The sequence below is a fragment of the Montipora foliosa genome, chromosome 6 (assembly GCF_036669935.1).
Source record: "Montipora foliosa isolate CH-2021 chromosome 6, ASM3666993v2, whole genome shotgun sequence".
NCBI classification, from domain to species: Eukaryota; Metazoa; Cnidaria; class Anthozoa; order Scleractinia; family Acroporidae; genus Montipora; species Montipora foliosa.
The window spans coordinates 51,369,574-51,382,073 of record NC_090874.1 but is presented as its reverse complement, the minus strand read 5'-3'; the positions used below and the strand labels follow the sequence as shown (position 1 = coordinate 51,382,073).

General features: G+C 38.6%; 1 protein-coding gene across 3 annotated transcripts in view; it reads left to right on the top strand.

Annotated features, from left to right (window-relative positions):
• The window catches only part of LOC138007674 (LHFPL tetraspan subfamily member 2a protein-like), an 11,045-nt gene extending 1,164 nt beyond the window's left edge, over nt 1–9,881 (top strand). The window contains exons 1-4 of one of the 3 annotated variants that reach the window (XM_068854715.1): nt 880–1,140; nt 2,998–3,127; nt 4,332–4,800; nt 8,565–9,881. In XM_068854715.1, coding sequence (XP_068710816.1) covers nt 4,368–4,800; nt 8,565–8,833 — 702 coding nt within the window. In that variant the 5' untranslated portion in view covers nt 880–1,140; nt 2,998–3,127; nt 4,332–4,367 and the 3' untranslated portion in view covers nt 8,834–9,881. Of the gene's footprint in view, nt 1–879; nt 1,141–2,997; nt 3,128–4,062; nt 4,202–4,331; nt 4,801–8,564 lie in introns of those variants that run through there. The other 2 variants (XM_068854716.1, XM_068854714.1) reach the window with 2 other exon arrangements.
• Nucleotides 9,882–12,500: the final 2,619 nt, after the last annotated feature.

Below are 12,500 nucleotides of genomic sequence, written 5' to 3'. Positions count from 1 at the left end.
AAGGTCTTATCCAATGTCATCATAAAGGTGGGTTGTGGCGATAAGAGACAAGTATGTCTGTCCAAAGAGCACATGGATACTGTCTATAGTTTTGTTGGTGAGTGTCTCGGCATACGTCCAAAAGAAGTCTACACAAGACCCTTGCAACATAAATCTTTCCGGAAACCGCGGCGATTAGCAGCTGCAGAAAGAAAGCGGCGGTTTCTAGAAAAGTCTAGGAAGACTATATATATACCAACAGAATAGTTGAAGGCCATCCCCGAGTCAGTGCAAAGCTATTCCTTTCTGAAACCTTTGAAGCCGAGACGGTATAGATAAATAAATGACTTTAATTTTGATTTTGCCGGGTTTGGCGAAAAAAGTGAACTGCTCTGAGATTAACCCTTTCAATCAACTTTTGTCCGAGGGAATGTACTTCTGACATGTCTCGATGAATGATATTTGGACTATCGAGAGGAGGAATTTCAGGAATTCTTGTAAACGTCATGTAGAGTTTTAATACGCTAAGCAGAATTTATTTTTCCGTCAGAAATATAGCCAGCAAGTTTGTGGCACATTATTGGTTATAAATTATTTTGTGAGTCGAGAGGTTCTTGGATCGTTGTTTCTTTTGGTTTTGTTAGCTTTCTTTTGCAACCTGCTCACAGAACAACTAGCGAAAGCCGAAAGGTCAATTCACTTCGAATTATTTCAGCGCGGAAAGCAAACTGTCGCATGCTTCTCAAAGACGGAGGTTTTCCAACATAGGGTCTTTGTAGTCGTTCTTTAGGGCAGAGGAACAATAAGAGAATCAACTTTGTTGATTTTTACCGGGAATACAAGTAATCCCGCGGGAAAGATGGGCGGGACTTTGTTGATGGACAAGTCAAATGAAAGAGTGTGACGCCTATCTGTTCAAGCTCAGGTGTCGTAATGCGAGATCAACCGCGGTGTTTCCGGATTATCTTGCTACCGAAAGATCGGCGTGCTGCGTTGTGTTTCGTTACTCAACTTTCTTCGATTCCTCCACGTACTGAAGTATTTCATTTGATATTAAGATAACCATCGTTCAGTTTATCGTGCTATAAACCAGACTGTACGGGCCGATTTTCAAGCAAGTAAATCGTCGACGGTGGAAATTTTGCGCCGGATTCGACAGAGGTAAGGCGATTGTTAAACTGCTGACTGATTGATCTTCAAATAGTGACTCTGTTGAGCAACTGAACCAATGTAGAGTTTTTCCTCCCCAATTTGATATCAAGATATCAAGAGATTCACGATGATGTTAAAAGCATGGAAGTCTAGTTACGGAAACCAACGAGCTTCATTCAAAAGCACACTCGATCTTCTGCTTTGTTAATGCTATATCGCAGTCATTTGTATCATCCTGCAGTCCGGCAGACTGCTTCCAATTGAATTTTTTTGCGAGGACAAGCGCGAAATGTATTTCTTATCGGAAAGGTGTCCATGTGCGACGAGCTTTTGAAGCGTGCTATGATTTACTTTTGTTACCAGCGAAAACACGCTGAGTATAAAAGGCGGTAATTAGGCGCGCGAGTTTTGGTGACAAGTAAAAATTATAAATTTCAATCACAGCTTTTTAAGCACATCCACTTGTTGTGTTTTGACCAGAAATTTTACTGCTGGACAATGTCGATAGCAGTCGACGACAAAACGAACCTGTCGTGTTGAACCTCGCCGCAAAGTCGCCTCTATTGATGTTGCAGTTCTTTTGTTTTCAAACAATCAAACAAGAAATCGCGCATCACGTTTTGCTTCCCACATGTCCGGTGAAGAGGCTTTTTGGTCGCGTCTTTCAAGAATCTGCTGGCCGTCGTTATTGTAGAAAAGAAGTTGGCGAAATCTGGCCTTGTTTCCTCATTTTATTTCGATTGACGATTGGTTTTTAATTAGACATGTGCGAACTGCATCCCCGCACTCTTATTTATATTTGATAAATAAGGTTCAAGTTTTTGTGCCGCATGTTGTTTTGATCAGGGCATCTCGAACCGTGTGGAGAGAGCGTACGTTATCGCATTTTCTCTGCTTTGCAGTTTTTTTTCACTTCTGTGGGAATGAAGCAATTTCGGCGCGACCCATGGCCACTCACTCGTCAGGTTCACACCTCAAGATATTTTTAATTTGTTTGTTCAAGATATTGAGATTGTCGTCAACTTCGGAACAACTGCACCATTTATATTTCGAACGTAAAATTGCCGGTGTTTCCAAAAGGTATTTAAGAAGATTGGGAAGTTCGAGACTGACTTTCATGTATCGCAATATCGTGACTTTTTTCTCTGTCGTAACCAGGTGATTTTAATTACGCTCTGCTATGTTTTTGTTTAATGTGTTTATACCGGAAAGGGCTTTCCTGTACTGTAAATTATTGGCAGGTCTTTTTCGTAAAGAAAAAATTGACTGAGCATAGAAAACCAAGTAAGTATCATAAGTAATTTTGTACTCTTGAAGCCAAGAATTATATAACTTTTTATTTTAAAAGGAAAGTAACAGGGACGAATATTGTTTCATGGCCTGTGCCCGTGGCGTGTTTTCCCTCCGTTCGAGAACTTGAGAGTCTGTATTGCTAATGTGTCTGTGTTTACAAATAAAAATTCCCTGCACAGACAAAACAGTCTTTGTCCGGTGGTTTGAGACCTCGTACGCGAACCTTACGTTTAAAAAGTAAAAAGGGCAAGAACTTTTTCGTCAACCACCGCAATGAAATATGTTCTGTAAACTTTCGGCCTAGGACTTCAAGGCAATTAATTTTCAGATCTAAGAAATGATCACAGTTTTTGTCCCATCGTATAAAGATCATTACTTCTGTGTTGATTTGTAAACCTTTTATTAATAAAATCATTTCTTTAGAAACATTTTGCCCCTCCTCAGTTTTTACATTTTCCTTAAACTCTTCTCTTCAAACTTGTTAAACAGATAAAGTACTCTTAAAATATGATAATTATCATGGTCCAGATGAATATTTAATCATTTTAATGTTTCCTTTCATGATTTTTATAGCACACGGCTACAAACTTGTGTCTTGCTTCTGTGAAGTCTTCAATCTGTGTTCAGTGGAAGCTTTTGTCAGTCCAAAGTAAACAACCAAGACTTTTATTGTCCCAGTTATTTTTTTCTGAAGCTACAATAGGTAAGTTGTGTGGCTTCACGACAGCTGTTCCCCAATCAACCTACACACCATGTGGAACACAAGTTTTTCAGCCAGGCAGTGTTGTGTTGAAAATTTTATACTAACCCGAGCACGCATGTTTTCGTTTTTTTTTCCGGATGAAGTGGGGTTGAGAGGTTGAAATGGGATTGGTAATTACCTGTAAATTGCATGCACAAATGACATACTAATGATATGGAAAAGACTAAAATATAAATAGCCAATATATGCAGTGTTACTATACAAATGAAATTTGAGGGTAATCCAAGTTATTACAAGCAAGAACGTTTTAGACCCTTGAAAGAAAAGCGAAAATAAGTTCTCCATTAAGTGGATTATAGTTAATGTACAGTAGTTTGTTAGGTCAGTATTGTTCACTTGCCCAAATGGCCTTGACAAAGATCACTGACTCGTATGTGCAAGAATTGGAGGGTTGGGTACTGGAAGTATATGCAACCAGCCCAATGTGTTTTCCACCTCACAAAAAATTAAGAGCTTTATTAACATATGTTATAGACCAAAGAAATGTGGTCTTACTCTATAAAATGTTATTGTTTCTGTGATTAAATCAAATGGGAAAGCAAAGATGTCAGCTGATTAATTTGGCCAATCATAGTATGTCACTATAATGGTAAGATGAATTAATGCTCTGTCTGCCAACAACATTTGATAATGTTTTTATGTCTACTCATCTTTTAAAACCTTGGGTGGCCAAAGTGACAAAAATTGTTTCTACTTTATGTGGCAAAGGGGTATGCATTAAATTATTAAATTTGAGACGAAAATATAGCAAGGCATACCATATCTTTTTAAAGTCTAAATTACTTGTTGATTTGTCACAGATAAATAGATAGTGATCTTGCATTTTTATTCATTAATGTATGTAACACTAAACCTCAGGAAGACTTTGCCTGTCACTTAAGAAGCCTAACCTGGCTCCTAGCCAAGTCTGGCCAAGACATGGAACATCTGTGAAAATGAAAATCTGTACTGCTATACTTCAGTGTAATCAATTAATTTGAACTGTGAAGTTCTCTATAATTGTCAATTCCATGTGTTAGTTCAACCATATGATGTTAAAGTCAACCAAATTTGAAAGGATACCTCTCTCTTTTATTGTTCTCTTTTAACTGATAGAGATGTTTGTTTTAACAAGAAATTCCTGTGTTCAAACTCTTAATTTCAGGTCATAGCCTCCTCTGAGGGTGACCACCGAAAATCTATGAAGATGACTGACTGCTATATTATAGTCACAACAAGAAATATATTATGGATGGTTCTCTCCGTGGTTGCTACGCTTGCTGTGGTCACTGGAATTATGACCCCCAAATGGCTGTATGGAAGCCCCAGACCATTTACAAATTCATCTGAAGGCACCACGGTAAACACATTTTACCAGCCTTCAATTGGGATCTACAACCGTTGTAGAAAAATTCAACGATCCATTGGAGGTGAACCTGAGCTGAACTGTTATACATATGTCCAAGACTTCATGGATATTCCATCAGCAGCTTGGAGAGCTTGCCTCTTTTTCCTGTGTTTTGGAACAGTTCTTCTTGGAGTCGCAGTATTAATGTCAATCGTTGGATTTTGTGTTCAAAGTATTGGAAAGAAGTCTATTTTCTCAGTTGGGGGCTTAATCCAGTCTGTAGCAGGTACAGTAATAACCTATAAATTACTTGCTCTGAAATGAACCATAAGGGTAACAGTTAGACCATCCAACATTGCATGGTTTTGTTTTAGGTCTGAGGTCAAGGAGGACAACATAGAGCTTTGCTCTTAAAATATTAAACTGATGTTAGTTTTGGCTTGTTTTATATACAGTCCCACTGAAGCAAAGAAATTTTGAAATCAAATCTTGAAGGTTTCTTGGTTTGTTTAAAATACTTGCATTTGGTACAAATTATTGATGCTGCATCAAGGCAGGGTGATAGCAGTATATGAAACCTGACATTTAACCCTTCCCTTCTTTTCCCGATATTCATAAAGCTTCTTTCTCCAGAGTTCCATCTATCAAAATTTGATAGATGGTACTCTGTGCATGTACATTAATAATGTTTGGGTGAATCACAGGTGCCCCAAGCTCTGTGTGAGTATGCCTGACAAAAATATATTAAGGATTTGTATGAGGATCCTGGTGAAAGGCTTAAGAAGATAATTATAAGAAAATTTTCTCAATTAAAAAGCCTAACCTTATTGCCGTTGTCCAACGTGATTTGAGCCATTTTTCAATTTCTCAGTTGTTGAACTTGATGCAACGTTATAATATAATCCCAAAGCTAGAAACTAAATTCTCAGGAGCCCACCTATTTGAGTCAAATATTCCTAGATAAAATGTTCCTTGGTCGCAATTCCACATGAGAATCAATTGACAAAGATAACTTCCATTTCAACTCACCATCGGCGCAATAGCAGTCCTGCGAGCGACCTTAGGTGGTAGTTTGTTCACTCAATTGGCAGGGCTGACAAAACGTTTTGAAGTAGGTGTCCCAATTTAGAAAGTAAATGGCAACTCATATGCGGGCATGGAAGGTGCAAGCTTGCTATGGGGGACCAGGGGCAATTTTGTTCCCCTGTTAAATTTTGAAAATATTTACATATGTAGGTACTTGGAAATGATAATTATTTTCAGCATTTTTCAGGTAGTTTTTGGACCTAAGAAAACAGTGAAAATTAAGTCAGCATGTACCATTTTTCGTGTTTATTGCCATTCTTTTTTCACAATCGATCTTAATCCTCTGAAAATTGTTCCTAAAGTACAATACATGCATGCACGTATTGCTACAAACTGAAGAGGATTTATTACATGTACTTTTTTCTTGAACTTCTCGATGTTTTAAATTTTAAAAACAGCTAGTTGAGACGAAAGTAACTGGCCGGGTACTGGCCCTTTTTGACAGCCCTGTTTTGAAAGAGGCACTTTATCACCAAAGTGGCCATGGCTCCAACTGTTGATAACAAACTGAGCCTTACCGAGGTGGTAGACCGTAGTTTGTCAACTGCAAATTTCTTTATTCTCCATTTGGCTCCCGACATGCCTGCATTGTCTCAGTCATCCAACCACATTCACAAAGCTGGGAAGCATTGAAAGATGCGAGAATGAGAGCCATAATGAACAAACTGAGGAGAAGAACTAAAATATCAGAGTTAAAGTGGTGTTAATTTTGCACATTCATGCCTCTTTATTAGTTACATGTAATAGGACTTTGTACATAGTAGGCTGTTCACAATTGTTACTGTATTTATCAAGCCTTCAAGGAATTAACATTAATTATAATATTAATATGCAAATGAACTTTGTTCCCAATAATGTTAGACTTTTTAATTGAGGATTTCTTCTTATAATTATCTTCTTAAGCCCTTTACCAGGATTCCTATACAAATCCGTATAATTATTTTTGTCGGCCATGCGCACACAGAGCCTGGGGCACCTGTGGGTGAATTGGCTCTAGTTGCAAAATTTTGTAACAATTGACATATCCTGCAATGTGGGAGAATTGACAATGTAATCATTAATGAAAGTAAGTGTACATGAAGTCTATACCTAACATCATCTTAGAGTGTTTTTTTTGTGTTCTGTGTGAATGTGTGGTTCCAGAAAATATCCAATTACCCGCACCATGGAAGACGTTTTGATTTGCCCTCCCCCAGGATTTTCTGTTCCAGGGGGTCATCAACCTCAGGAATGTCCAGAATTTTTGTACTTATAAAAAAGAAAGTGAATACCTAATACGGCAGAATTTTATTTCAACAGTGTATTAACATTAAATAAGGTTACCTTTAATAAAAATATAACGCTTTGTTAAGCTTATTATCCAGCTAAACTTTTAACTTCTTCACCATAAACTTTGCAAATTATGTTTGTCTTGTTTTTATGTAAGATTATAAGCTTAAAGTTGAGACTGCCAATTTAAATGTTTTGAATCCGTTGCAAAGTGAAAAACACCTTGTTCTGAGCTTCGGGAGATTGTAGATTGAAGCTAATCTCAATGGCCAGGAGGACTGACTTTTGTTTCAAAAGAGCATACGTAAGTATGTTTTTGTGCTCCAGATCGATCGTATGTTGCTTTCATGTTCGGAATTTCCAATGACCTTCTGTGGTGGGGGTATGGATATTTTCTGGAACCACACAATATTGTTTCGTGAAGTTTGTTTGTTTGCATGAAAACTACTCAAAAGTAAGTTACCACCCTCGTGCGAGAAACGAGACGAGACTGGTAACTTACTTTTGAGCGGTACTGAATAGAGATAACTTCATGGACAGCGCACGCATACAGGATTTTCGCACAAGTTGGTGGAGTATCTGAAATTGAACGTACAAAATCCCGTACAAAGCGCTTTCCATGCTGTAATTTGTTTATTTTATACATACTGAGATTTTTTTATTTATCCAGCTTTAATTGGTTCTCTAAAATAATTACAAAACTCCTGTATTAAATTCTCTTCGAAAAATTAAGTTTTTACTAAAATCGACGTGAAAATATCACCAATCAAAAATCATAACTGGTGCAAAGGATAGCAAACATTTCAATTCCTAATTAAATATGGAACTGCTCGTTTGAAAATAACGAAATAAGCAAATCCCAAATTGGTAAGCCAATAAAGGTACTGTAATGACCGCGAAAAAACCCGCGAAAACACAATTCACTTAAACCGTGGTTTGTGATTGGATGAAACGATTTTTTCACGTGTGAGAAACTCGTTTCGCCACTCTGATTGGTCCAAGGAAAATCTGAAACGCTTTTTCACACAGCATATGATGCGAAAATCTCAGTATATAAAAAATAATGTAAATTACCACTCATTTCACGTTTCCTGTGCTATGCAATCCTTGTTGCAAAGTGCATAGCATGCAGCATTGAAGCGTACGTTTTGGGTATTTGGACAACTTTGTTATACAAAGGTTATAAATTTCAGGCAACCTGTGCAGATTGGTTGAATGATCTTGATTTGTTTCTTCCTGTAGTCAAATGAGAGTCTCTATCCCTGCAAGACCTGTAAAGGAATTTTCAGCAAAATTGCTGTTTGTTGTGCTGATGAGATACCATTAATAAGAGCTACATGTACCTGTATGATCATCACGAATGAAATGCCTTCAAAGAAAAAAATAATTGTGTGTAAATACAACTTTTTTTGCTGGAAAATCTGTCCAGAAATACATAATAAATTAATTTATGTGTGCTTAATGTCACATAAATTTCGTCCACTTAACTATAGTCCCATTGCTAACATTAACAGTAATCCTATTGTTGTCTAATATCTTGTTGGCATTTTAAGTTCAAAGGACAGTGTGACAATAATTTAATATGTAAATATTCATACAGTTCCTTTCTTGCAATCCTGGACATAAAAGATGAACTTCTTAGACGCTTAATGAAAGTTCATTCTAAGATATACTTTTGATTTTTTTTCTGTACAGCCCTGTTCCTTGTCATTGGTCTTGTTTTATATCCAGCTGGTTGGGGCAATGATGATGTTGATGATCTTTGCACAATACGACCACTACAGAAACCTGGTGCATTTTTGATCAATGATTGTTCTCTAGGATGGGCCTTTTATGTGGTGTTAGGTGGAACATTGTCGTCATTTCTGTGCTCTTTGTTATCAGCGCAAGCTGAGAAGTCCACCTCAAGTGATATGGTGCAAGATGAGATTTCAGATGGAAAGACGTTCATTTTTTTAGTATAAAATTGACCAGCAAAGGACATGGATTCAGACATCAGCCACCTCCAGCACTACAATGGATATAAACATGTCCTCAGCAAACATTCATATCTATTTTAACTCCTGGACAGGACAGTAGAATTTCCCGGAGTTGGACAAAATTTAGAAGTTCTCTTAGGACTCAACGAAAACAGGAATACATACTGAAACCTAGGCATTTTGTGTTTGTTTTAGAAAGAGCCGAACTAGAGTCTTTTCAAATAAACTATAGTCCTATTCATTTTAGATGCTGCTTTTGATGACAGCTCAGTGAATCATCAAATTTAAGTCTGAATTTAGCTGGTATAAGAAAATTAGTGAAATGAAAACCAGGAAAGTTGTGGAGGATTTTAGATATTTTAGAAATTCAAGCTCATATTGAGTTCATGCATCTGATAATGCTGCTGTATGATAGAGCTGAATCAACACAATTTTCAATAGTTTTACATTAAACTTATCTGTGATGTGGCTTTGTACACCACTTAAGTTGATCACTCCTGTAATATTTTTGGTTCAGAACTTGAAATTTCATGGGAGGAGAGGTGGTGCAAAAAAGGGGGTCTTGGATTTTTGTACAGGAATAAAGTGGGGTAGTCTTATACTGTATATGGCACTGCTAGTTGCTGACATCACACAGTGGGATTAGTAACAGCAGTGTGTAGCAGTCTGTAATAAAAGGCTGGATTACAGACATGTGGAAGAGCAGAGGTATGGAGTCAGATAACATTTTAGCATGCTCCCCTCCCTTTGTACCAGCAAACCTGTCCCCCCTCTCTGAAAGTGTTAAACTGTTCTTAAGTTGGCTCCATAAGTGACAATCTAAATAAACAACTTTAATTACCAAGCTTTCATGTGCATGTCATTCCTCTCTTCCTATATATATGAGGTACAAATTGTGAGTGTGATGATTTAATAATTATGTGGACATACTTCATTATTAAACTTTGGAATGTAGGATAGTATGACAATAAGGCTCTGTTAACTGAATTTGAATAGTGGTTAGTTGTAAATAAAATTAAGTTTTAAATAGAAATTGGTACCAGCAATTTGATTGAGTAAAATATTTGCCAGGAGGCTTGATGAATTACTTTGGCCGCTTTATTTGGTTAAACCCTGTCTGCAGTAAGATGTTGGGAGGGAAAGGTGTACAAAGAGGATCACATGTTTTGTTCTTAAAATAAGGGCCATTCCATTTAAAATCCACACCCCCCTGTTGACGAGGGGGGTCTGAAGAGCATTTCTAAGGGGGTCCATGTTTTGGCACTCTTTCATCTTTCAAATATTTCTGAAGGGTATTGGAAAAAATCGCCATTCTTCTGAGAGTGGAAATGAAATATCAACTTTTTCTGAAGGGGGGAATGTGTCGGCACTTTGATCTCCTACTTCTTAAGGGGTGAAATTCGCACACTCTCGTCAACAGGGGGGATGTGGATTTTAACTGGAATGGCCCTAACCCGGGGGCCCTAAGCTTACATTTATCATAGAGAGGTGTATTCCGTGAATTTTTCATTTCTGATAGTTTGTGATTTAATGTCGCATTTCCCGCCGGTATTTACATTAAACACACACTACAATAACAAAACGCAAGAGACAATGTTGGCGTAAAAGAGGGGGGCGGGACCGCTCCACGATCGGCGTGACAGACGACTTCCGTAGCGTGACTGAAAGCCTGAACTTATCTCCCCGACGCACGAGGCGAACCGCGCCGGATCGGACAAGTTGTAGGCCGGTAAAAGCCAAATAATGATATTCAAGCCTATCTCTCCACGGTACTACGAGCCAAACCTCCGGCCAGCATCGTGCTATAATGGAAAGAGTGTAGGCGGTAACAATAGCTCAAGCCTCCTTATCCGCCCAGCACTACGAGCCGACTCCGCCGGCACGTGTTGGATCGGGCAAGAATAAAGGCAGATAGAGAGCGTAAAATGGCATAGCATGAAAAACACCGAAGCTTGGGGAAGGCGCTGCGAGACTTAACCGAAGCTTGTACCGAGAGGTGAACCCGAATTTATTAAACACCTCCGAAGGGAGGGAGGGTGGGAATATAATTCGTAAACAGTAAAGGTACTCCTCACAGTAAACTATAGAGCTCACAGAGTGATACTTTAGACTTTACTAGACCTTTTATACTGAGACTAATGTCTAGGACTAAACCAATGGTGACTAACGTAACATCTAATACAAACAACTTCTGTAGCGCTCAACGCGACATGAATGGGGATAATTGTTGCTGTTCGCCAATACAGATGAAGGATATAACTGTAAGCAGACAGTATTAAAGACAAGGATAAAGGAACTCAGTTCGAATTGTTAGAATACAGGAATCCATTCATGTCTCGTTTGCGTTGCGTAATGTTTACGAAATATCGCTCCATTAACTACGATTCACAACGCTTTTGTGAAGCTTTATATAGATATGTCCACCACCCCCTCCCGTGGTGAAAGGCATCCTTCCTGTACTGATTAAGACTCTCATTTTTTTACATGATGGGGATAATAATTTTTTTTTGGTCAGCTTCTCAGCGTTCCGGAATCCTAAATCCATGAATCTGATTGGCTAATCGCGCGCTCCAGCGGTCTGGATTTTTTCATCCGGACCTCGAGTACGGACCGCCCCCAAAATTTCCAACTTTAGCAACTTTTCAAGCTTTTTGTAACAGCGTAAAAGTGTCGAAAACAACGTAAAATGTACATATTTTTAGACAGAGTTGTGTGTTGCTTTGATTTGAATCTCATTACTCAACTTTAGTTCAAGCCGTGCACTCCTTTTTTCCGTAACGTAACGGACAGTTTAGGCCCATTCACAGCAATCCCGTAGACAAAAATAAATACCTTATTTGCTGGCCTAGGTCGGTCCGTATTGGGAAAAACTGTGCCCTTGGTATCGAGAATGGCCCTCGACCTGCGGCTGCGGCCTCGGGCCATACTCGAGACCAAAGGCACAGTTTTTACTGCTGGTTGAATTTGTGTGTGGTGTACTTGGATTACCCACTTGTCTTGTTTTCTGTATCTGAAGGTTACAAGTTAATTAATCCGTGATATTGGCTTTGGGCAATAATTAAGCTACAATTGGCGACAAAATTTTTGACATACTGACCTTTTCAACTACCTATTCCGTCATTCTTAAGTCCATGCTAGGCTACCCTATTCTGCCACTTCCCAAAACAATGTTGTGTCGTAATTCCTGTGATCTTCGACTGAAAACAGACAACATTGAATGGGGGAGGGGGGGTCTTTTGGGAAAATTTATATCAACATACAAATAGCCCTGTTATTTTACGCATAAAACTGTACACACACTTTTGACGCCGATTGTAGTTAAGATCAGACGGGAGTTAGTCCAGCATGCAGCACTGACAAAGGCACTTCATAAGCTCACGTGTACCCGTACCCTCCCCCCTCCATACCTAGCCGTACTCATCCTTAGCGGCACTTTAGCGTCCTTACTCATCCGTAGCCTTATGACTTAAGCGTCTTTAGTCATCCTTTAGCAACGTAAGTCCTCTTCAGTAGAAATACTTAAGCATCCTTAGTCATCCCTAGCTGTACTTCTGTTTAACGTCATTAGTCATCCTTAGCGGTATTTTAAGCGTCGTTAGCCTTCCTCTAGCATCCTTAATCTTCCCTAGCTATTCCTTAGCAGTGTTTAACG